At 61.4% G+C, this 24,134-nt stretch overlaps 2 protein-coding genes across 7 annotated transcripts in view; one reads left to right on the forward strand and one right to left on the reverse strand.

Moving 5' to 3' along the window:
- Positions 1-19,628, forward strand: part of BRD3 (bromodomain containing 3) — a 64,647-nt gene extending 45,019 nt beyond the window's left edge. For 3 of the 4 annotated variants that reach the window (XM_019816736.3, XM_023242981.2, XM_011288711.4), the window contains exons 4-12: positions 32-179; positions 993-1,207; positions 3,102-3,473; positions 6,017-6,145; positions 8,213-8,404; positions 9,542-9,783; positions 13,118-13,410; positions 14,538-14,663; positions 16,364-19,628. In XM_019816736.3, the coding sequence (XP_019672295.3) occupies positions 32-179; positions 993-1,207; positions 3,102-3,473; positions 6,017-6,145; positions 8,213-8,404; positions 9,542-9,783; positions 13,118-13,410; positions 14,538-14,663; positions 16,364-16,479 (1,833 nt within the window). In that variant the 3' untranslated portion in view covers positions 16,480-19,628. The remainder of the gene's footprint in view (positions 1-31; positions 180-992; positions 1,208-3,101; positions 3,474-6,016; positions 6,146-8,212; positions 8,405-9,541; positions 9,784-13,117; positions 13,411-14,537; positions 14,664-16,363) is intronic. The other variant, XM_023242982.2, reaches the window with a different exon arrangement.
- A 1,746-nt stretch (positions 19,629-21,374) lies between these two features.
- On the reverse strand, positions 21,375-23,699 carry BRD3OS (BRD3 opposite strand). Of its 3 annotated transcripts, XR_006589176.1 has the most exons (3): positions 23,383-23,699; positions 22,764-23,008; positions 22,399-22,648 (listed from the first exon to the last, which is right to left on the reverse strand). XR_006589176.1 is itself a non-coding variant. In XM_045043658.1 (2 exons), the coding sequence occupies exon 2, from the start codon at positions 22,394-22,396 to the stop codon at positions 22,142-22,144; it is 255 nt and encodes an 84-aa protein (XP_044899593.1). In that variant the 5' UTR covers positions 22,397-23,008; positions 23,383-23,689; the 3' UTR covers positions 21,375-22,141. The 3 variants fall into 3 exon arrangements, 2 of the variants coding, with proteins under 2 accessions (XP_044899593.1, XP_044899595.1); XM_045043658.1 differs by having other exon boundaries at positions 21,375-23,008; positions 23,383-23,689; XM_045043660.1 differs by lacking the exon at positions 23,383-23,699 and adding an exon at positions 23,232-23,376 and having other exon boundaries at positions 21,375-23,008.
- Positions 23,700-24,134: the final 435 nt, after the last annotated feature.

Below are 24,134 nucleotides of genomic sequence, written 5' to 3' on the forward strand. Positions count from 1 at the left end.
CAAGTGACCTTGGCTCCCCCTGTGTCTTCAGCCCACAGATGACATAGTGCTAATGGCCCAAGCCTTAGAGAAAATTTTTCTGCAGAAAGTGGCCCAGATGCCCCAGGAGGAAGTTGAATTATTACCCCCTGCTCCGAAGGGCAAAGGCCGGAAGCCGGCTGGCGGAACCCAGAGTGCAGGTAAAGGGGCGGACGGGCACGGTCCCTTTATCCTGACACCCCCTGGGGACTGACAGCAGCATTTCTCGTGCGGGTCCCTCGGCCCCTCTGAGCTCAGTTTCCCTGTCTATCAAGTCGGGGCCGTCTGAGGTCCCGCCGGCCCTTGGTGGCCTGTTACTGTGTGCCTTCGAGCCTGCTGTTGTGGGGAGACTGTGGTCTTGCCATGTCCCCATCCTCTGAGACCACCTCTTCCAGCAGTCTGGACAGGAGGTCCTTGTGTCCCCCCAGGACTTTGCCTCTCTGGCCTGTGTTGCGTTCTCTGTGACAGGAGAGGGGCTGTGCGCCCTGTCGAGAGGGCAGTGGGGATTAGCACTGGGAGCCTTGGGGGTCTTACCTGGCCGGAACCTGGAACCGAGGTGCGCCCCGATGGAGAGGCTGACGGGGGAGGCCGCAGTGGGTCCCCCACACCGCCGGCCATCACACTTCGCAGATGGGACCGTGGGTGGTTAAGGAGCTCCGCCTGGGTCTCTCAGCTGGTTAGAGGTGGAGTCTGAGTGAACCTCCGGTTTCGCGGTCCCACGCCCGGCCCTTCCTCCCAGGCTGCCCCTTGTCCAGCTTCCTCATTGAGATTTTAGCCTCTGGCCAGAGGGAGAGCCTGGGGAGGTGTGTTCCGTGGAGGCAGCCAAGGTTCAGGGCCGGGGCCTCAGGGGGAGGGGCTCCCTGGCGCCGGAGTGCTCTGGCTGGAGGGGATGGTCCAGGAAGCTTCTAGAAGCTTCTAGAAGCTGGCTGGCAGGTAGAGCCTGGTGTGTTCAACGTGCTTTCCTTGCCTTCAAGGTACGCAGCAAGTGGCGGCCGTGTCCTCTGTCACCCCAGCAGCCCCCTTTCAGAGCGTCCCCCCCACCGTCTCCCAGACGCCCGTCATTGCCGCCACCCCTGTGCCAACCATTACTGCAAACATCACGTCGGTCCCCGTCCCCCCGGCCGCCGCCCCACCTCCTCCCTCCACGCCCATCATCCCCGTGGTCCCTCCCACACCGCCTGTCGTCAAGGTGAGCGTCCCTGGGGACGAGGTCAGCCGGCTGTCTGATGGCCAGGCCGGGGTTCCTGGATTCGGACAGGTGTGGGGCGGGCCGGGGGGGGGGGGGGGGGGCGCACGGCCACCTGTCCCTGGGCACCGACTGCTTGTCGGGTGTTGGGTACACGTGACTTTGGTTCTCTCCATGCTCCTGATGCAGACGGGGAGACCGAGGCTCGGGTGGCTTTAGGTCACACAGCTGGTGAGGGCAGGCTGTGCTGAACCCCCACTTCTCTGGCCCTGAAGGCTCGGTCTTCGCCGTGCGAGGGTCCTGTGGGAAGGTGTGGGGAGCAGCGTGGAGGGGCCCGCAGCTCCCCCGCTCAACGCTTGCGTTTAGGGCAGTGGCCCGGGTGCGTCACGGGGGGCCTCGCACCCGCCCCTGCTGGCGTGAGCTCCGGCGCCATCCGTCCCCCCGGTGTGGCTGGCACTTCCGTGGCGGGGACCGTCCTGGCCGGGTCTGGGCTCAGAGCCGGCGCTCCCCGTGAGGTCTGGGGCAGGCCGCGTGCCGGACGCTGACGTGTGTCTTCCGTTTGCCCCTCACAGCGGCCCTCTGGGGCAGACAGTATTTCCCCCATCTTACAGATGAGGAAGCAGGCGCTCAGAGGGGTTGAGTGGCTCCCCCAAGGTAAAACGCCCCCTCCGTTGCTCTCCCTCCCCCGTGGTCTTCACCGCCTGCTCTTTCCCGGGCGGCGCCTGGCCAGGCTGCCGAGCACCGTGCCCGGCTGTTTTTGGAGCGTGTCCCGTTTGCCATGGCCGGATGAGCTCTCCGCCGGGCCTCTGTGGCACGCGCTTGGCGTCCTGTGGGTGCCCACGAGTGTCTGTGGACCGCCAGCTCATGCCCCTGCCAGCCGGGGGGCAGTGGCTCGGCCGGGGCCGAGACCGTGGTGGCGCCCTGGGGAGCAGATCCCCGTGAGGCCGTCAGCCCGGGCGCTGCGGCTCCGAGGGGCGCCTCTGCCTGTCTGGGAGGTGGGGAGCTGGCCGAGCCGGTCTCGGGGACGCACTGAGCCCTGGCCGCAGCACACACCGTGATGCCTGTGGGCCCCCCGGCCCGGTGCCTGAAGAGACGCGCACGCCCCAGGACTCCCGGGCTTTAACAGGTTCTCCCTCACCGGGCACAGCCCCTGTGAGTGCCCTGCACACGCCCGCAAAAGGCTCTGTTGGTCGTTTTAACGTTCCCTCTCCTCGGGGAAGAGAGCTCTCTGTGGCTCCCGCTGCCTTTGGGGTGAAAGTCCCAACTTGCCCGATCAGCCCCTGGGAGTCCTTGGTCCGAGACCCGCGGCTGCAACCCTGCCCTCCCCGCTCTTCCTGCCTCCGGGCCTCGGCCTGCTCCACCGTGGCTGCCCCTGGAGCTCCAGCTTTGAGGCCCTGATCTGGGGCTTTCCCACTGGCCTTTAAGAGCCGGGAATCCCGTTCATCTCTGCTGTCCCTTAGCCCGAGTCCCGCTTGGGGACGATCCCGGTCCTGGGGTCATCCTGGTCATGCTGGCCTCTGGAGCCAGCACGGCCCCCGAGGTCAGACAGATGCAGCTGAGTCGCACGTGACACCTCTCGCTGCTGGGTTGTGACCGGAGCCTCGGAGGCCTGGGGGCAAACGGACAGGGCCCGCAGAGGGGCGGCTCGGGGGACGGTTTCTGAGTCCAGCCTCACCACTACCAGCTGTGTGACCTTGGGCCTGAAACGTGGCCCCTCTGAGCCTCGGCGTCCCGTGTGCCGCGGGGGTGGGGGGCAGCGGGAGGACGGGTGCGGCTGTGCATGCGCGTGCGCGCGGTCGCTTTGCTCGGTGCCTGGCCGATAGCGCCCTGGGAGCGCGGCTGCCGCCACCCGCGTCCTCGTGCCCGGGGCTCACCGGTCGCGTCGTCGCTGTCGCAGAAAAAGGGTGTGAAGAGGAAAGCGGACACCACGACGCCCACGACGTCGGCCATCACCGCGAGCCGGAGCGAGTCGCCCCCGCCGCTGTCAGACCCCAAGCAGGCCAAGGTGGTGGCTCGGCGAGAGAGCGGGGGCCGCCCCATCAAGCCGCCCAAGAAGGACCTGGAGGACGGCGAGGTGCCGCAGCACGCGGGCAAGAGGGGCAAGCTGTCGGAGCACTTGCGGCACTGTGACAGCATCCTCAAGGAGATGCTGTCCAAGAAGCACGCGGCCTACGCCTGGCCCTTCTACAAGCCGGTGGACGCCGAGGCCCTAGAGCTGCACGACTACCACGACATCATCAAGCACCCGATGGACCTCAGCACCGTCAAGGTACGCGGACGCGGGGCCCGCTCAGGGCGGGGCCGGCGCGTTGACCGCTGGCCGCAGGGGTCCCGCGGGCCCGGGGGCGGGGGGTGGGGGGGAGGGCGCGTCCTGCCTGCTGAGCCTGCGGCTTTGGGGTCCTCGTCGCTCGCACCCGGGTCTGCGGTTTCCGTGACCTCAGCGAGGGGGCCCTTTCGGGCGAGACCCAGGGCTGGGACGAGCTCCCAGGGGTCTTCCCTGAGCACACACAGGTGGGGTTCCTGACCCCCTGTCCCAATCGGGCTCGGGTCCCAGCACACCTGCCCCCCTCCCCCCGTCTCCGGCCTCAGAGAGCGCTCCGAGCCGGCCCGGTGTTGGTTCCCGAGGTTCCGAGGAGCGCCCCTGGCAGTGGGGGACTGTAGGCCACCTCCTCTGCAAGCTGCCCGTGTGGCCCCAAGAGCCACCCCACAAAGGGGAGTGGTGGCGCCTTTGCACGGATAGGGTCTGGCCCTGGAACGGCTGGTCTCCGTCATTCTGCCTCGTTTCCCAGTGTTGCCAGACGCGGGCAGAGTCTCCTTACCGGAGCCTCCTCCCCCGAGCGCGTGTGGGTTTCAGGCAGGACAGACCTGGCTGTCCGCCCCTCCCCCCCACCCCCCACCTCGGTGGTGGCGCTTGGTGAAGCATTCGAGTGACCAAGCCTCTTCCTCAGATACCTTAGGTCCTGCCCCCACTGGGAGCCTGGTACCCTTGGCCCTGGACGGTTCGTGACCCGCACGAGTCAGTACAAATGCAGGATGAACGCAAAGGTGCCCGCAAGGCAGAGGCCGGTGGAGAGCAGATCCCAGCTCTGTGGCTGCCTCCCTTCCCGGGGAAGATTGCTAGCCGTGCTTCAGATTCGTGCTTGGCCGAGGCCGGCTCCTGTCTAGCCAGTCTTGACTGTGGGGCGGCGGGAACACGCGCTCCCAGGTGCAGTTCTCGGAGGCCGAGCGCTCGCCTCGTGGAGGCTCTCTCCCTCCGTGGGGTCTGTGGGGTCCTGGCTCCAGGCTGACAGCAGGTGGCTGGCCCCCTCAGTCCCAGACAGGGCTGTCTGCCCGTCTCGTTCTCCCCGTGCAGTGACCTGGCTGGGACTTGGGTTGGGGGCTACCGGGGCTGGGCCTTTTCGTCTGCACGCGCCGCTGCTGTTTAGAGACCGGGAAGCTGAGGCTGGACGGGTGGGTGAGTTGTGGGCGGAGCCAGGCAGAGCTCCCGTCACCCAGATGAGGGCGTCGTTGGCAACAGTGACACTCGTGCCCTTCTTAATCCCCAGAGCCTTGGGGGGCACGTGAGGCCGGATGCGAGCAGCCACACGTCCAGGCCACACAGCCAGGGAGAGGCTGAGTGGGACGCGCTGAGGCTGTGGGGAGGGGGCCGCGTCCTGCGCGGACCTGGGCGGTTTGCTCTGGCGTTCCCCTTGAAAAACACCCATCATCCGGGAGCCCCCGAGGAGCCCCAGCCAGCGGCCGACTCTCCTTGGGCCCCCAATGCACTTAGGTTGAGCCTGTCTGTGCCTCAGCCCCGCCCAGGCGGCCAGTGGTCAAGTTAGCACCAGAGCCTGAAAATCGTACAGAAGTCAAGAGGGTCTCGGGTGCCCGTTTGTGCCCGGTAGCCGGGCCTCCCGCGGTAGGGAGGCTGTGCCGAGGGCTGGAGCCATGCAGCCTGGGTGCTGTCCGCAGCTCTGCAGCTGGTGGGAGACGGGGCATGTATCCAGGGCGCTAGAGAGGCCGAGCGTCCTGGAGTCGGGCTGCAGTCAGCCCACCAGAGTCCGGGATTCTGTTAGTCTAGGCTCAAATGAGACAGGCGGTTGGGCCCTAACCTGCAGGGTCCCGCTGCAGCGGCGCTCAGCGCCCAGGGAAGAGGGGCAACCCTCGCCGACAGGAGGTCGCTGACTGATGATTTCTGCTTGGGCCTGGGAGAGCCAGGGAGCTCGCTCCCTCACCGAGTCTCCCCTCCATCTGCCCTGACTGGCAGCTTGTGCCCGTCCATGGTGGTGCCTCTGTGCTCGGCATGCAGCCTGCCTGAGTCTCACCCCTGCCAGCCCCACCTTGTTCCACTGGGTCGGCCAGGACTGTCCGGTGCTGCTTGTGGGGGGGGGGGGGGGGGCGTCTGGGTCCTCAGAGAGGTGAAGTGAACGTCTCAGTCCATGACCTGAGGAGACCCCCTCCCAGCCCAGTGTTGGCAGTGACTTTTACCGGAAGCCCCTCGTCCCCCCGAAGCTCCCCCCGTGAGGGATTTCACTGTGTATAGTGTCACACAATGTGTGGAACCCAGGGCAAGGAGAGCTTACGTGGCGGCTGCGGGAGCCAGGATGCCTCCTTTCCTTCCACCCAGGGCAGCGGCCTCTCTGGGGTGTTGTTCCAGGGGGTCCCAGAGCCCCCTCCCAAGCCCTCGAGTCCTGCTTCCTCCCTCCCTCTCTCTCTCTCTCTCTCTCTATTGGGCTTGCTGCTGGCAGTGGTCCATGCAGGCGGGGCCTGGCGGGGAGTGGGGTTGCTGGGCGGGGGCGGCACCCGTCACACCCTGTCGCTCGTGTCTTACAGAAGAAGATGGACAGCCGCGAGTACCCAGACGCGCAGGGTTTCGCAGCTGACATCCGGTTAATGTTCTCCAATTGCTACAAGTACAACCCCCCGGACCACGAGGTGGTGGCCATGGCCAGGAAGCTCCAGGTAACCTGAGGCGCTCCCGGGCAGAGGGGCCTTCTGGGCACAGGTGGGACCCAGCCCAGGGTGGGCACTCGGGAAGCACACGGGCATCGCAGGGGACATCTGGCCAGGAATGCCGCGGGACACGTTTCTCCCCGGGGGCGGACAGGCGAGCCGCGGGCACACGCCCTCCGGGACGGGCGTGCGCTCCAGCTGGGCCGGGGAGGGTGAGGGGGTGTCCCTTCTCCTGCAGCTCTCCTGCTCTCAGCTCCGCGCCTGGGGGTGTGGGGGGGGGCCTCGCCGCGAGGCTGCCGGAGGTTGTATGTGATGGCTGTTTGCGTGGCCTTTTCTGACGCCGAAAGCGGTTTGTGGGACGAGGTGTGGGAACCGTAGGGAAGGCGAGCCTGACCTTTGGTGCAGGGACTGTGTACCTGGGCTCTCACACCTCGCACGCACAGACGTGTGTGTGTGTGTGTGCACGTGCATGCGTGGGATTTTTGGCCAAAGTCTGGGTGCTGCGCACACGTTTCTGCGGGGGCCAGTACGCTCCCTTGGTGATGGGCGCTGTTGCTTTCGTGGTTAATAGCAGCGGAGTTTTAAATGTCGTGTAATTGGAACAGTATTTTGGAGGGAAGAGTAAAAATCGTGGACCTCTACTCTCTCTCTTCCAGCATTCCGTTTCTCCAGGACGCAGTATGTTTGTCGCGTGAGATGTTCCTGTATCTCTAGGAACGCTAAACGCTAAAAAGCGTTAGAACGCTTTTTTCTGTTTGTCTTGCTCAGAACCCTTGACCACCCGAGACTCAGGGAGGGTTGGGGGAGAAGCCGAGAAGCTGTCTTTGTGCCGCTGGGTCCTCCTGTGGGGGGGCCGTGCTGATGCGGGGGGGGGGGGGCGCGCCCTCTGTGGACCGGCTCCCGCTGGGGAGGAGGGCGGAGTGGCCTTGGTGGTCCCAGAATGCCGGGAGAAAGCCCGCGGGGTCTGCGGTTTCAGTTTCGGTTTCGTACTGAGACCACGCCCGCTGTGCCTCGGAGCAGAGTTCCCCTCCGTGTTTGCTCTGTGATGCTTCTGAACCCGGTGCACCGGTTCAGCCTAATAAGGGAGCCAGGCGGCCCTGGTGGCAGGTCGGGTGCGCAAGCGGAGGCCGGAGGCCCCGCTTCTGTCCTGCAAAAAGGTGGTTCTCGACAGCACAGCCACAGAGGCCGAGAGCCTTGGTTAGCGATGGCCGTTTCGCACGTGCGCTGCCACAGTGGTGCGGGGGCAGCTCTGGGGTCCGCGCCCCTCCAGGCCAAGTGCCAGGGCCCGGCCAGACCCTGGCTCTGCGCCTCTGTGTCTTTGGGGCGGTCTTCACCCCAGGAGGAGAGTCTGGGTCCAGAACCCGGAGCGGGTGCTTCTGGAGCTGGATGGCTCGTCACTGGGGTGGCATCTCATGTGAGTCATCTGGTGTGGATGCAGCCGGATGAGCTCTGCAGAGGGAGAGCTCCCACGTGGCTGCGCGCCCCCATCTGAAATGAACCTGGGCGGCCGGGAGAGGGGACCTGTGCTGGGAGGTGCTCCTGAGGGCCTGGGTCCTGCTCTGTGGGGGGCTTTTCGAAAGCCAACTTTGATAGGACAGCTTTTTTTGGGCCTGAGTCGGAATGAGATGCGATGCTGCGGTAAAAACCCCAAGGTGACCCCAAGGGGGGAAAGTAAGCCAGCCCCCAGACCCAGCAGCTGGGGACCCCACAGAGGTCACAGGTCAGACAAAGGCAGGCACTCGGGCTGCTTTGCAGGGGGGGCAGCCTCGGAGAGCCTCAGACCCAGAGGCTAAAGGGAGGCACCGGTCTCCAGAAGGTTTGCGTGCTTGAGAAAGGGGGCTTTCGGACCAGTTCCTAGAAGGCTGTGTCCGCGGCTGGGGCCCCGTGGCGCCTGTCCCTGGACCTGCGCCCGGGGCCTGGATAGGTGGGGGGGCACCCTGGGGGGGGGGGCCTTCCAAGCAGCCGTGGGTGTTATCTCCAAGGGCATCTCAGGGGCCCTCGGGTGTGTGGGTCCCCCACCCCGGGGGGCCGCCTCGTGGGCGTCCAGGACCTCAGGCGGCCCCTGCTCTCCCACAGGACGTGTTTGAGATGCGGTTCGCCAAGATGCCGGACGAGCCCGCGGAGGCACCGGCGCTGCCCGCCCCTGCGGCCCCCGTGCTGAGCAAGGGCGCCGAGAGCAGCCGCAGCAGCGAGGAGAGCTCCTCGGACTCGGGCAGCTCGGACTCGGAGGAGGAGAGGGCCACCAGGCTGGCGGAGCTGCAGGAGCAGGTGCGGGCAGTCGTCTGCTCCGGGGGCCCCTTGGCCGCGCCCGCGGGTCGGGGTCACGCCCGCCTGGCTTGCGGTGGCCGTTCCGGGGGTCCCGGCGGACCCCGGGTGCCTCGCCCGCCGCGGCAGTGTCTGAGGGGGGCCGGCTCCCCGGCCGCTGCGGGGGTGAGGCGGCCCGAGAGCCGAGTGCAGGTGCCTCCGCGGTCACCACGGTGGGGCTGGCGTTGGACTTCGGCTTGAGCCTCGTTAGAGGCGACGCCACAGGGGAGGTGGCCCTGGGTGCGGCCACCGGGCAGCCTGGGATCCGCGAGGATCCGTTTCCTCCCCTGTGAGGTGCCGCTTACGGTGGCCCCTCGTGGCCCATGTTGGGGGGGGGGTGTCCCTGAAACAAGATGGTAGCTGCTGGCGCTGGGTCAGTCTGTGCATCTGCCGTGTGGTCTCCCTGTGGCTTCTGAAGGAAGCTGTGGAAAACCTCCTTCGTGCAGACGAATAGACCTCTATCTAACAGGCCTCTATGTAGACTTGCCTTCGTCTGAAAGATAGCTGGTGAGAAGAACGTTAGCTACCATTTAAGGTTTTGTTTTGTTTTTTTAATGTTTGTTTTTGAGAGAGAGAGAGAGAGAGAGAAAGAGAGAGAGAGGGAGTGAGCGAGCAGGGGAGGGGCACAGAATCGGAAGCAGGCTCCAGGCTCCGAGCTGTCAGCACAGAGCCCGACGCAGGGCTCGAACTCGTGAACCGTGAGATCATGATCTGAGTCAAAATCGGAGGCCTAACCGACTGAGCCCCCCAGGCACCCTTGGCTGCGATTTATCAGGTTGTTACTATGCACCTGTCCTGGTCTGCACGTGTCACCAGGCTCACCTGCTGGCCTCCTGGCCACCCGTGAGCCTCGTTTCCGGTGAGGACGGCAAGGCAGCGCTTCTCCAGCCGTCACGGGGCAGTGAGGGCAGAGTGGAGCTCGATGCCACCTGCTCCGGGACCTGCCTGCCTTTCCACAGCAGGGTGTGGCCCCGGTGGCCCTGGCTCACCTCCCCGCAAGGTTGAGGTAGCTCCAAGGGCACCCCAAAGCCCCCGCCACCGCCTGTGGCCCCCTTGGGCCAGCCCCAGGGCAGCCTTGCTCAGCCACCTGCTATCTTCCAGCTGAAGGCCGTGCACGAGCAGCTGGCCGCCCTGTCGCAGGCCCCAGTGAATAAGCCAAAGAGGAAGAAGGAGAAGAAGGAGAAGGAGAAGAAGAAGAAGGACAAGGACAAGGACAAGGACAAGGAGAGGCACAAGGCGAAGTCCGAGGACGACAAGAAGGCCAAGGTGGCCCCACCTGCCAAGCAGGCCCAACCGAAGAAGCCTCCCGCCAAGAAGGCCAGCAGCACGGCCGCGGCCAGCAGGTGGGCTGTAGTGCCTTCAGACCCCCTCGAGCCCAGTGCCCCACGTCCTAGGTGCTTGTGTGGTGGGCCAGGTGCTGGATCTGGGCCTTTGAGCCTTGGGGGCGAGTCCCGGTGATGCGGAGACTGGGCTCTCGTCATCCAGCGGGATGGGAGCTGCGTGGTCCTTGTCTCTCCCGCCTTTTGGGGAGACTAGGGGGACAGGTGAGGCCCTTTTTGAGAAGACTGGGCTCTGGGGGGCCTTGCTCAGCCGTCCGTGCAGCTAGCCTCTCGATCTCGGGCACCATCTGGCACGGACCTTGGCGTCTCCAGGCTTTGGGGATGTTTTCCTGATTTGATCTGGGGGCACTGCACCTTGGCAGAGATTCTGCTGTCTGGTCTGCCTGCCTTCTGTCTTCACTCTTGCCACACCAGCCACTGCCCCGAGGAGTGCCTGCCCCTCCCCGGACAATGGGGACAGTGGAGGACGGGGGAAAGGCATGCCTCTCCCGCAAGGTAGAAGGAAGGCTTCCCAGAGGAGGGGTGACCGCTGTGCAAGAGCAGCAGTCTTGCAGCAACTCGGCAGCAGTCGGGTTACGGTTCCAAGGGTCAGGAACAGTGGGGACAAAGCCATGGAGCCCAGCAGAAGCGTTCTAGAAACTAGTGGGAATTAGGACGAGGTCGGCTCCACTGAGGAACAGAGACTGGGTCGCGAAGAGGAGTGGCTGAGGTTGGCCAGCTTTGTTGAGGCTTCTGGTTTTATCCCCTGAGCAAGTGAAGGGGAGTCAGGAAGTGTTGGAGCTAGAAGTGGTCAGATCCTGGTCCAGTGGAGAATGGGTCAGTGGGAGGCAGTAATGGGAGAAAGGACACCCTGGGAGGTTTTGTGGTTCTGCAGGCAAGAGAGGCCCGGGTGGCTGTGGAGGTGGGAGGCCAAAGGGACAGGCCGTGGTGCCTAGAAGCCAGAGGACAGAGGCGTGTGGACTCTGGCAGCTGGGTTGACGGCAGCATTGTCCAGAGGTGGTGGTGGGAATACTCGGGTTTTGCCCTTCCTCCCTCAGATTTTCTCGTCCTCTCTGTCTGGATTTGGTGTCAGTATAACACTGGCTTCAAAAAGGAGTTGGGAGGTGCTCTCTCTTATTTTCTGAGTAGATGTGTAGAGTTGGTGTTCATTCTTAAATATTAAGTAGAACTCCCCAGCAAAAGCATCCAGGCCTGGAGTTTTCGTTGTTAGGTTTTTAACAATGAACCCAGTTATTTTTGTAGCTAGGGGACTAGTCAGCTCATCAGTTTCTTCTTGGCTGAGTTTTGGGGATTTGTGCCTTTTGACACATTGCTCCTTTCCCTGAATTGTGGAATTTATGGGCATTGGTTTGTTTGCTGTGTGCCTTTGTTATCCTTGTAACATCTGTGGGGTCTGTAGTGATGCGTCCTTTCTTTTATTCCTGGTGGTGGTAACTTGTGTCTTTTTTCTCAGTGAATGTGGAGATTGATTGATTGGTTTTATTGGCCGTAGAAACAACTAGCTTTTTTTTTTTTTTTTTTTTTTCAACGTTTATTTATTTTTGGGACAGAGAGAGACAGAGCATGAACGGGGGAGGGGCAGAGAGAGAGGGAGACACAGAATCGGAAACAGGCTCCAGGCTCTGAGCCGTCAGCCCAGAGCCCGACGCGGGGCTCGAACTCACGGACCGCGAGATCGTGACCTGGCTGAAGTCGGACACCCAACCGACTGCGCCACCCAGGCGCCCCAGAAACAACTAGCTTTTAACGTCATTGGTTTTTGTCTGCTTTCGCTTCCTTTTGTTTATGGTCTTGTTTTTATTATTTCCTTTGCTTGCTTTGGACTTAATTTGCTCTCTTGAATTAGGAACTTAGGTTTATTGATTTGAGATCTTTTGTAATGTAAGCATTTAGTAATAACTATTAATTTCTATCTAAACACTGTTTCAGCTGTACTCTATAAGTTCGAGATATGATTTTATTTGGTTCAAAATATCTTCTGACTTCCCTTCAGACTTCCTCTTTGACCGCAGGATATTTAGACGTGTTAATTTCCAAGTAACTAGAGATTCTTCTGGACATTTTTCTGTTACTAGTTTCTGGTTTAATTCCATTAGGGCCTGAGAACATACTTCGTGTGATCTCAGTACTTTTGAATTTGTTCAGATTTATTTTATGGCCAAGATTTGGCGATGTTCCACGTGGACTTGCATGTGTTCTCCCGCTGTTGGGTCTAGTGTTGCCTAAATGTCAGGGGGGAGAAAGAAGACAAAAACGTGTCAGTTGGGTTAATGTGGTTGATGGTGGTGTTGGTCTTTAGACACATGCACGCTGAGGACCGTGATGTCTTCTCGGTCAGTCGATCCTTTTAACCATGTGCTGTTTCTTCCTGACGATATTCCTTTTTCTGAAGTCTGCTCTGTCTGATGCTAATACACCCACTGCAGCTCAGCTTTCTTTTGGTTAGCCTTTGATTCCCCCATTTCTTTACTCTTAACCTGGTTCCGTCACTGTATTTAAAATGGGGCTTGTGGACCACATGTGAGTCGGGTCTTGTTTCTCATCCAGCCTGACTTTGCTTTTCTTTTAGGTGGTGTCTTTAGACCATTTATGTTTAATGTAGTAATTGTCACAGTTGCATTTTGGTCTGCCATTCCGTGTCTTCTGTCATCCCTCTGGGTTTTACTCCTCTGTCTCCGTGCCTGCCTCCTTTTGGATTATGTCAGTATGGAGGTCAGTTTTTGACCTGCCGAATTTGAGATGAATTTGAGATGCCTGTGGGGTGTTGAAGGGAGCTGGCCACTGTAGTCCTTTCCTGGCTCAGGCTTGGAGCACCTTCTGCTGGAACGGGGTGTTCTGTGTCCCTGCAGGTACACATGCAGCCCTCAGCCCACCTGGCTTCTCTGCCTGGGGCACCACTTTGGGCTTGCTCCTTGGTAAAAGAGCCTGGTTCTGGAGAGGAAGAAGGCCAGACAGAATGTGGGCAAGGGGCTGGGCTTCAGGGGGGCTGGAGGGACAGGGGCTGGAGGCTCCACGGGGTGGGGGTGGGGTAGGGACATGGGGCAGGGCCTCCATGGGGGCTGGGGGAACAGGGGTAGGGGCTTCACAGGGGACGGGGCAGGGGCTCCATGAGGCTGTGGGGACAAGGGGCACAGGGGATGAGGCTGGGGCTTCATGGGGGTGGGAGGACGGGGGTCAGGGGGGCAGGAGACAGGAGGATGGGGCAGGGGCTCCATGGGGGCTGGGGAGACGGGGCAGGGGCTCCACGGGGGATGGGAGGACAGAGGCAGGGGCTCCACATGGTCAGGGGGACGGGACAGGGGCTCTGTGCCACGGTGTTCTTTGCCTTGTCCCTCAGGCAGCCCAAGAAGGGCGGCAAGCAGGCGTCGGCCTCCTACGACTCGGAGGAGGAGGAAGAGGGCTTGCCCATGAGCTACGACGAGAAGCGCCAGCTCAGCCTGGACATCAACCGGCTGCCCGGGGAGAAGCTGGGCCGGGTGGTGCACATCATCCAGTCCCGGGAGCCCTCACTCAGGGACTCCAACCCTGACGAGATAGAGATTGACTTTGAGACTCTGAAACCCACCACGTTGCGGGAACTAGAGAGATACGTCAAGTCTTGTTTACAGAAAAAGCAAAGGAAGCCATTCTGTAAGTTGTGGGGGCAGAGCACCCTACTTGCCATCTCTGTCCTCCTCCCCCCTGCCTCCCCCGCTTCCCTCTTCTGTAGGCCCGGTGGGGGGGGGGGGGAGGGGAAGCTAGGAAGTGGGGTGGGTCACTCTCCTCCCCCCATTCCCGCCATGTGCCCCAAAGACAGGTGCTGATGGCTCAGCCGGGCCCTCCTCCCCTGCCCTGGGGCAGGGGCGGCACGTGCATGCCTTGGCGGTCACAGGGACAGGCAGGACCCCTGGGTCGGTCCTGAGCCTCCTGCATTCGAGTGCCAGCTAAGGCCTTCGCCACAAGCCTCCCCGAGGCTCCATTTGGAGCAGGGCTGCAGGGGACCTCTCGATGGTCCCCCTGCCGGGGCAGACCAGTTTCCTCTTACTGGGAGTTGAGGGTCCAGAGGCCTCCCAGGACGGACATTGGCACCGGACGGGGACGAGGCACTGCCTGGGGCAGCGGGCGCTGGGGAGTGAGGGAAAGGACAGGCCCGAGGAGGCAGGAGAGCCGGGCAGTGCCCGGCCCCAGGGCACAGCCAGCGTGCGCCTACACCTGCGTGTGGCCCGCTCATCGGGCTTTCTCCCTCACTCTGAGGGGTCGGTTGCTTCCCCCTGGACGGAGTCACGTGACCCCCGCAGTCACGCACTTTGGGCCCTCGGTAAGTTCCCCTTGGACTCCGAGGTGGCGGCACAGGCGTGCGGGGCGGCCGAGCCGAGGGAGAGCTGCGCCCGTGAGGAGAACTGTGAGTTGGAGGGTCAGCGTTCAGGTCTCGACTCTGCCCTCCGCACGGGGGACGGTGTCGCCAAGCGGCACGCGCCCGTCTGTGCGCCGTGTGGAGTGAGGATGGCGTGAGGTTTGCAGAAAAGGCTGTGCCTGTGGCGAGGGAACGGCGCATGCGGGCCGGGGTCCGTATCCCGGCAGGGAGCTCGGGCGGCGGCCTTGCCGGGGTGGGGGTGGGGGGGGGGGGCCAGGCACAGCTTGTGAGCATCCGGGAGGGGGGGTGCTGGCTGGCACCTAGAGGCCGCCCTGCCGAGCGAGGGCCGGGTGCGGCCTTGGCCCCAGGGGTGGCTGCCCGCCCTCTCCCCGCCCCGCCTTCTCAGCTCTGTGCTCTTCTGCAGCCACAAGCGGGAAGAAGCAGGCGGCCAAGTCGAAGGAGGAGTTAGCTCAGGAAAAGAAGAAGGAGTTAGAGAGGCGGCTGCAGGATGTCAGCGGACAGCTGAACAACAAGAAGCCTGCCAAGAAAGGTACCTGTGCGCGGGCCACGCTGCTGCCGAGGCGTGGGGTCCCCCGGCGGCCCCTGCTGCTGCTGGCGAGGGGGGAAGGTCGGCGGTAGGGCGGTGGCCGGCGGACCCAGGCTTCGGTCTGCGGCGCCACCGGCTCAGGGGCAGTGTGTCCCTAGGTGAAGCTCTCGATCTCTTGAACCCCCGAGTCCCTTGCCTGTAAACTGGGGACCCCGGTCCTGCAGGGAGGCTGAGCAGATGGGAGGCATGGGTGGAAGCGCCCCAGGCCAGAACCCCCGGAGAGGACTCTGGAAGGGCCTCACTGTGGTCTTTGGGGGTAGACCCCGTGGCTTGAGAGGGACTGGGGTCCTGGCCCCTGGCAGCGGGCTTTCTTCCCGGCTGCCCCTGGCCAGGCCCTGTGCTTTGTGGACCGCGGAGCCTTATTTTAGGTGAGCAGGTGATTTGACTCGTTGTCTCTTTCCTCTGGAGCCTGTAAGAAAGGGCAAATAATTTTCTCCCAGCCCCGGGGATGGTGGCGCCCAGGTGGTGATCAGAGTCGGGGTCCCATCTGCACGGTAGTGTGGCGGCTGGTGCCGCCGCCTTGCCGAGTCCTGCTTGCCCTGCCCGCTCCCTGTGAAGCCTGGGAGGGTCCCCTGGATCGCCTCTGGGAAGGGCAGAGTAGGCGGCACGTGACTGGTGGATATCTTTATACTGCTGACCTCCCCCCACGTCCCGTCAGATTCCTAGCAGATCGCACCTGTGTTTTCTAGACTCAAGTATATTTAGTTTTGTTGACCTCTGAGCTAGTTTTACTCCCACTTCTGACACCAAGTGTGTGGGCTTCTGCTCACACTGACTCTGCAGTGCCAGCTGTGGGTGGGGTCCAGCCATCCAGTTCGGTCCTGACACTATTTACGTAGGGTTCGCTCAGACCCCAGTGGTGGGGGGTCCACCCCCAAAGACCGCCCTTCTCTTAGATGCCAGGTGCAAGTCCTGGGCCTCCCTTACCACCGACCTGTCAACTGGGGTTCCCGTGACCCTCTGGTCGGATTTGATAATTTGCTAGAATGGCTCGCAGAACTCAGGAAAGTGCTTTATTTACTGTGTCGTTTATTGTAAAGGGCACAACTCACGAACAGCCAAAGGGGAGGGGTGCACAGGGCGAGGCGTGGCAGGGGTGAGGGCGTGGAGCTTCCCTCCCCTCGCTGGGCACGCCACCCTCCCCGCCCCTCCGCCCGTCCGCCAACCTGGAAGCTCTGGGGAGCGAGAACATTTTAGCGCTCCACCTCCCCTGCCCTCCCTTCCCCGGAGTTAGGGGCCAGGGGGTAGAAGTTCCCAGCCCCCTCCACATGGTTTTCCTGGGGACCAGCTGTACCCTGAGTCGCTCATGAGCATAAACTCGGGTGTGATGTAAAGGGGGCTCCGTGCAAATAACCAAAGATGTCCCCGTCCGGGGATTCCAAGGGTTTTAGGAGCTCTGTGCCCAGAACCCGGACAGAGGCCGAGCGCATCTCTTACCGTACCATGATCTCATTAACGCGGTCATTCTTTTCAACAAACATTCGTTAATGTTGCCCGAGCTTCGGGGTGAAGAAATGGGTGGGTCGAGGCACGGGACGTGGCGGTGTGACGCCGGTGGACGTTCCGGAAGGGCTCGCCCGGCGGGTGCAGGGGTGCGTGGGGGTGCGCGGGGGAGCGCCTCTCACCTGCCGCGTCTCCCTCAGAGAAAGCGGGCTCCGCGCCCTCGGGAGGGCCGTCCCGGCTCAGCAGCAGCAGCTCGTCCGCGTCCGGGAGCAGCAGTTCCAGCGGATCCAGCTCCGACAGCAGCGACTCGGAATGAGCTCTGGACTCACAGAACGGCACAAAACCAGCGACGTCGCACACGCCCCAACTCTGCAGTGTTCCCTTCTATGGTTAATATACTACTTTCGTTCCATGGTGTGCGGGCTTTCTTCTTAACTCAGTGTTATGGTAGCTTCCAGTTTTTGCTTTAATAGGTCAGAGATCTTTCTCGTGGGTACGTGAGGCTTTATGAGACGGTGCGACTCTGCATAAAGTCTTTGTAACCGAACTCGGTTGCTTGGAGATGGTAACTTCGAACGCTGACCTGACAGCCGTAGAGAAAACCTAGCAGGTGTGGTCTGAGGTTTCTTGCGCAACGCCTCTCTTACGCCCCACCTGGTCTCTAGCTCCGGAACGCGTTGTTGCAAAGGAAGTTTCTCTGGATGGTACTGTATGGAAAGCGGTCAGCTTGGCAAACAGGCGCTGTCTTTGTCCTTTGGGCCCCGAGCTCAGCCTCGCGGCTGGGGTCGCCTCTTTCTGGGGGCGCGGAGAACAGCCAGCCCGGCGCGGGCTTCGGGGGCCCCGTCCAGCTCCAGGCAGGGCTTCTGCAGGGGCGGGGAGAGAGGCAGGCGGGCGCGGAGAGGAGGGGTGTCCGGGGCTCCCGGAAGGGAACACGGGGGCTGCGTGTGCAGCTCGTAGGTTTCCATACACTGAAACTTTTACCTCAACTTAAGAAAAAAAAAAAAAGCAACGAAAAACAAAACAAAAAAAAAGATTAAAAAGACAAAAAATAAATAAAAAAAATAAAAGGAGACCTTTTTGTAAGGTTCAGCAGTTTTCTACGAAAGCCCAGCCCGACGTGTGTCCCCAACTCATCAGCTGCCGCACACCCTGGAACCGTTTCCCCAACTTCATGTATATATGAATACTTTATTTATTAACATCATTGGTCATTTTTTTAAAAAAAAAGAAAAGAAAAACAAAACTGCAAAAGAAATGCATTAAAAAAAAAAAAAATCGCAGAAGTGCAGGCCTCGTCAGTGGTTGGCAGGAGAACCCCGGACTCCGGCCTGCAGGTGCTCGTGCCCCACCGCCCGCGCCGGCCCCCCTCCCGGCTCCGCTGGGGTTCCGCGTCTGTTCTTCGTGTGTGTGTGTGTGTGTGTGTGTGTGTGTGTGTGTGTGTGTGTGTGAGAGAGAGAGAGAGAGAGAGAGAGACGTTTGCAGACGTACAGACAACTTCCAGCTGCAGCACACCCCCAGTTTTTATTTTGTTGAGTTCTTTTGTATTCGCCTCTGGTCTCTTTAGGACTGTTTTAAAAGAAATCAATTTAGGGAACCCCAGTTATATAATATAAACTTTGTAATCTGAGAGAAAAAAAATGTATAGTAAATCTAAGTCTTGATTTTTAACTTTCTATTGTAAAAAAAAATAATAATAATAATATACAGAGTTTAACAGAAGGTTATGTTTTGGTTTTGTTTCTTCCAGAGGCCGCCCTGCGGCCTTTGAGTACAGGGACGCCCCGCCCCACACTGCCTGCCTGAGCTCTGAGCGTGTGGCTTAGGCCAAGAGTGCCAGGGGTCAGCCGTCCGGGTCCCCAGACGGGGCACCCCTCACCTCCCAGCCCCCAGGGCAGGGGCCTTTCAGCCCACCACCGGGCTCGCCCTGGCTGGGCTTCTCTCTCCAGGGGTGAAAGATCCCCCCAACTCCCCGGCCGCAGGAGGGTTCGCTCCCCAAGACCACACAGGGCATTCTCCCAGGCCTCCCTGCGAGGACTTCCTGGAGGCGGGTGCCGGGGGCGGAGCTGCGGGTGGCCTGGCCTTTGGTCTGGTGGCACGTTTCCAGGCAGACGAGGGGACTAGTCCTCAGTCTCCTAATAGGGGGGCAGTTTTTTAAAATCACAAAATGCATTCAGATTCCACCGGCCCTTACGGTCACGGATGCCCTTGGTGGATGTGGAACTCTGCCTGGTGGGGCGGTGGATGGGTTACCATTTTTCTTACTGCTGGTGATTCTGACGCTAGGTGAGGTTTGAGCCAGTTAAACTTCTAATCACGTTTTGTTTATAATCAAAATATATGTGGATTTTAAACTTGCCATTTTTTAAAGTTACCCTTGTTTTTCAAAGGTGTTTTCTAAGCAGATCTTTAATGGAATATTTAAACTAGGACTTTAAGGAATTAATACAGGACACGATGGATGGGTCTTAAAGCAGGATCTCTCTGGCAACGCACGGCGAGCGCACCTCCGGGTGACGAACGGACCCCGAACAGAGGGTGCCGAGAGTTGCACGGGGCCGAGGGGGGGCTCCCGGGGAGCACCCGTCCAGCCGCAGAGGTGGCCAGGGGCCTGTGTGAGCCGGTAGGTCGGGGAGCCCGGGCTCCTCACACAGCGGACGCGTTTCCGAGCCCTTCGGTACCCGCCGGCTCTGCAGGAGACCGGGTTCTGGAACACCTCTGCCCCTCTCGCCCCGGGAAGAGGCTGCTGGCCGCGATGGCGCGGAGGGCTGCTGTCCATCCGGAACAGTCGTAGGCTGTCGGTGCTGCGGTTTTTTTTTTTAAGGCTTTCTGTGCAGACTTCAAAGCTGGTTTCTCTTTAGAGTTTGGGGGAACGTCCTCGGCCCCCTCGAGGTCAGCCTGCGGTGGCTGCCGTCTTTCCTCGTCTCTGTGTTGGGGAGGCTGCAGCGGGACGACGGGCAGGGCCGTCCCGGCGCCGAGGACCCGAGGGCAGCCCCTCACGGCCTTCTGTCGAGCGGCAGGGACCCGTGCGCTTAGGAGGTTGGCCTCACATGAGCCCCGGAGGCCGAGGGGGCAGAGACCCTTGCTCCTGCCGGGCGGCCGGCGTCCTCTTGCTCACAAACTGTAAGAGATGTTTTCCTTTTGTTTGTTTTTGTTCTGCCACACCCACGTCTGTGACAGCCCTCTGGGAGAAACACCGCCCAGAGAAGGGACGCGTTCCACCCGCTGTAGCCTGTGCCTCGACGCTGGCGTAACGCCTCCAGGAAGTTTTTCTTTTTTATATTTAAAATGTTACTTTTCTGTATGATGTGCATGCAAGTTTACCGTAACTTTTCTTAAACTTTTTAGTGCCGTTTCTAGTATATTCCTGTAAATGTCAGTTACTGAAAATGAGTCCAATGTAAGTAGTTTTAGCTTGTTTATTGCAGTGCTGGCCTCAACACAACAGAATAAAAATGGTAGAAAGTACTCTTGGATGTCTCTGGTAATCATGGACCCTTCTCCTGGGGCATTTGTTTTGTTTCATAATAAAACAAACAGCAAAAAAAAGAGGTGCCGTATGTGCTGTTTCCTGTGCTTTTGGTGGCTCCCAGCCTCCTGTGCGTGTGTGTGGAGGTGCTCGGAAGGCGGCCCAGTCCCCTTACTGCTGCAGAACGAGGGGCCGGACAGAAATACCCCAAGCAGCTCCGGTCCTCCGCCCGGGCAGGAAGGCACCAGGGTTTCGGGAGCATCGTTCGTAGCCTTTCCTGTCTGCTAACTGTCCTCCAGAGCAAGCTGTCCTCCATGTGGAGGCACGTCTGTCACGTTCCCGTCCTCCTGCGGCCATCCCTCTTGTCCGGGCGGATCCCCCCTTCCCCGCCGTGCCTCGGTCCCCACGGGGGCGGGTTCCGGGACAACGGGCATCAGACACTGTCGCACGTTTGCGGAACCCGGCGCGTAGTAGAAGCTTCGGCGAGGAGCGGTTGACGCGGGAGCTCGGAAGCTGTTGTGCAAGCAGTCTGGCCGTTTGAGCCGGGCCTTGTGGAGCCGGCAGCTTTTGTCCTCCAGAAAGCTGCCGGTGGGCCCAGGTCCAGGCCTGGCGCCCCGCCCCGCCCCACCCCACCCCCAGGCTGTCAGCGGGCACCCTCCCAGCATCCCCTGCACCGGCATCCTTGTCCACACTCTTCCCCCCCGCCTCATCCAGGCCAACCTCCCCAAGGACGGGGGCTGGGCCGTGTCCACCTCAGTGGCCCCAGCCCAAGCCAGGGGGACCAGCAGTCCGGGCTTCCCTCGGGCAGATGGTGGCTTCCGATGCTCTAAGCAGCTTAGCGCCTACTGTCCTACAAGCAGCCGGTGCACGTCGGTCACCTGCACACCCTGACCCTTGCAGACACGGGCGGTGGGTGGTGGCCGGTGCTGGTCTTCCCAGGCGCTACCCCTCCATGCCTGGGGCCAAACCGAACTCAACCAGCACCTGTTCTCAGGTTCATCCGGTGCGGGTCGGCGTGTGGCACAGAGGCATTCCCGATGAGTCTCTGAAGTCTGCTTTCTTCCCAAGCAGGACTTTAACAGGAGACCTGCAGAGATGTTGACCCAGCCGTCCGCTGGGTTAATTCCCGTGTCAGGGCTGCTCCCCAGGCCAGCCCTCACTGCAGAGGCCTCACTTGGTACCTGGGACCAGCCTCCCTTGTCCTCTCCGGGAGGCGATCCAGGAAATGTGACTTCAAGCCTCCCAACCCACGCAGCAAGGCGGCCAAGGGTCTGTCACAAAAGACCAGGCCGGTGGCTGGACACTAAACATTTGGGGAATGCACTCAGACCCAGCAGTCCCACAGCCGGGATGTTTGCCAGTGAACTTGGCACAGCCACAAAAAGAACCACGTACGACGAAGCTCGAGCTGTGCTGTCTGCATGGCACCATCAAGGAGACCCTCTGCCCACCTGCCGGCTCACCGGAATGCTGATCAGACATTCAAAGCATGGTGGAGACGTCCATCTGTACAGCAGAAGAAACTCCCAGAACAAGGCGCACGGCGCAGGCTGTGCCTTTAAAAGCACGCGCAGTTGTGCACGCACACGCACAGGGCTGATGCTTTGGGGTTGCTTTATGCGTTCCTGTAACGGGGTTTGTAGCAATCATTAGATTCTGGTATGAACACACACACACACACACACAGAATCTGAAGCCAAGTTAAGGTGCTACGAACAAACTTAAAAAAAAAGTGAGGAAGGAAGGAGTGTCCCAAAGGGTATTTATTTAGAAAAGCCAGCCTTGACAAAAGATTCCCACAGTTGCATAGCCTCACACCCTTCAGTCACAGCAGACGGCAAAGCCTTTGAAAATGCCTCCCGCGGCACGCGCCCGGCCCCGCAGAGGTGGCGCACTGCGAAGCCGCACCGGCCTTTTCCAGCCACGCGATTCCAGCCCAGTAGTTCCGGGCTTCCGCCCCGTGTTGGGACGTACTCGGCAGCTGGTGCGGAAGCTGCCCCGCGCCTCGCACGCGATGCCCATCTTGGAACAAGACGCGCGGCGTCAGTCCCTGCTGCGGTACCACCGCTGGCCTCGGAATCCAGCCTGCCCCCCGCAGACGCTGCCTGCCCGTACGTGGCGCTAACTCCTCCACCTTTTTCCAGATCTGTCTCCAGACCAGGCAGAAGGGGGAATGCTAACAACAGCCTAGAAAGTTCTGAAAAGGTGGTTTGTAGCCAGGGAGTCCCCCTTGCTTGGTTCGTTTGGAAGCGGCAGAGAAAAGCAGTGTCTGGCCGTGCCCCGGCCTGGGCTGTGCCCGCAGTGCCAGCGGACCAGGCACCGGGCCCAGAGGCCAGGTCCGCCAGTCACTCGATCCCGTGAGAGAGGGTTTGGGCGCCACCGGCCCGGCTTCGTCTTCGCGCTCACTATTCGCCATCTCCCAGTAAGGACTGGAAATCACCAAGGCCCCTGAACGAAACGTGGCCTGCTCTCCCCCCAGCCTGGTGCCTGGGCCCCGGTCTTCAGGCTGGGGTTACATGACCGTACAAAACTTGGACTGGCCCGTGTCCCGGGAGACCTCAAGCTTGTTTCTGTCCCGGACCAGGATGGCCTCGTTTCCGTACTGGGAGTACCACATGCTTCGGCTCCTGCTCAGGTATGTCCCAGGGGGCACGGATTCCAGTTTCTGCTGCTGCTGCTGCCAGATGAGCAAGGAGGTGTCCCGGTACCGGAGCCGGGCATAGCTCTCAGACAGGGCCTTCTCCGCCAGCGGCACGCGGCCACTCATCCCTGGCCGCAAACTCCCCTCCTGGGCTCCTGCACACTGGGCCTCTCTGAGCCAGAACTCGCGTGGCGTGGACAGCTGCCCGCTGCCTTATGCTAAGTGCGCTAACTAACTTTTTCGGTTGTTGGGTTTCGGGATCCCTTATCGAACTCCGTGGTGAAAAGGAGGAATCCAGGCCCTTTGTAGGCAACACCCTCAGGACGACTGCATCGCAAGGAAACTTGAGAGGAGCCTCTGAGCATTCTGGAAAGACACCTGAGAACCACACGTGAGACGGCAAGCTGGACGGTGGCGCCCCGGCCACAGAGTCTTCTGGTGACGGCTGTGCGCACCTTACTAGATGTATGGTTGCCAGGGACGAGGCACCCACCTTGGGGGGACTTGCCGGGGGTCTACTGTGATTCTGACACCATGGCTTAACCCACTTAACTCGAAAAGGTATCTCTGGTGCCCTGCGTGAAAGGACACCGTGCAACTAGATGGAACTTGACCTCATTCCCTGTAGCTGCCCTCCACTGATCTGGGCCTGGGCGGGCCTCCAGCGCTGATGCACGGCGGGGTTTGGAGCCAGGCTTTCCTTCAGTGCTTTGTCCTCAGCTCTTGCTCGGGATGATGCTACAAAGAAATGACCGTGTCGTCAGGTGCGGGGGAAAGCACCCAGCGGCAAGCGGGGCCTTGACGGCTCAGGATCTTAACTCTTTTTGGATCGGAGCATCAGACCAAAGTACTGACACATTTCACGATTTCGGTCGCCGTCCAGCGACCCAGACGGTGAGCCTGGGTGTGAGGGGCAGGCCTGTGACTTATCCTAGTTCTTTTAGGAGCTAACGGGCCATACCGGGGAACTGCTTGTTGGAGCGCTTGAGTCTGCATCTGTGACGGAAGTCCTGAGAACTTGTAAGAGCACAGGTTTTGGGGCTCATCCCTCGGCGCCTGGCCTGGAGGGTGTTTGCCTGGGCTGCCCATGCTGAGGATGGCTTGGTACTCACCCCGCCACCAGCGCCTTCTTTCTGCTCCAGGCATCTGGGAGGCCCCTGGGCTGGAAAGAGAAATGACGTCATGTGGAAACCAAACAGGGAAGCATCCGCAAGACCCCCCCAAATGCTTTCCCAGCCATGCGGAATTTTCCTTCTTTATGGCCAGAGTCCCCATCACTCAGCGCTGCCCTCATTTCTGGCGGCAGAGTCTCCCTGACTTTGCCCGGCCAGCGGGCATCCTTCATGGCACGACCCCGTTGCCTCCCCAGCATCCTGGGCCCTCCACCCATCACTGCCTCCTACCAAGAGTCGCCCTGTTACTGGACTCTTCCCCCACTGCCGCCCGCCCCAGTCACCCCTCCCCATCGCCTTCTCATCCCATCGCCTCCCGCCCCGGTCACCCCTCCCCATCACCTCCCGCCCCGGTCCCCCGCGCCCCCCTCCATCGCCTCCCGCCCCGGTCACCCCTCCCCGTCGCCTCCCGCCCCAGTTCCCCGCGCCCCCCATCGCCTCCCGCCCCGGTCACCCCTCCCCGTCGCCTCCCGCCCCAGTTCCCCGCGTCCCCCATCGCCTCCCGCCCTGGTCACCCCTTCCCGTCGCCTCCCGCCCCAGTCCCTCGTGGCCCCCATCGCCTCCCGCCCCGATCACCCCTCCCCGTCGCCTCCCGCCCCAGTCCTCCGCGCCCCCCATCGCCTCCCGCCCCAGTCACCCGCCCCCACCGCAGACCCGCGCCCAGTCACCCGCGCCGCGGGGCCGCGGTGACG

This window comes from Felis catus, chromosome D4 (assembly GCF_018350175.1).
Source record: "Felis catus isolate Fca126 chromosome D4, F.catus_Fca126_mat1.0, whole genome shotgun sequence".
NCBI lineage: Eukaryota > Metazoa > Chordata > Mammalia > Carnivora > Felidae > Felis > Felis catus.

What these genes read in the sequence shown, in the direction of transcription:
- BRD3OS (XM_045043658.1), bottom strand. Translation starts at nt 22,396, where the DNA reads ATGAGTGGCCGCGTGCCGCTGGCGGAGAAGGCCCTGTCTGAGAGCTAT.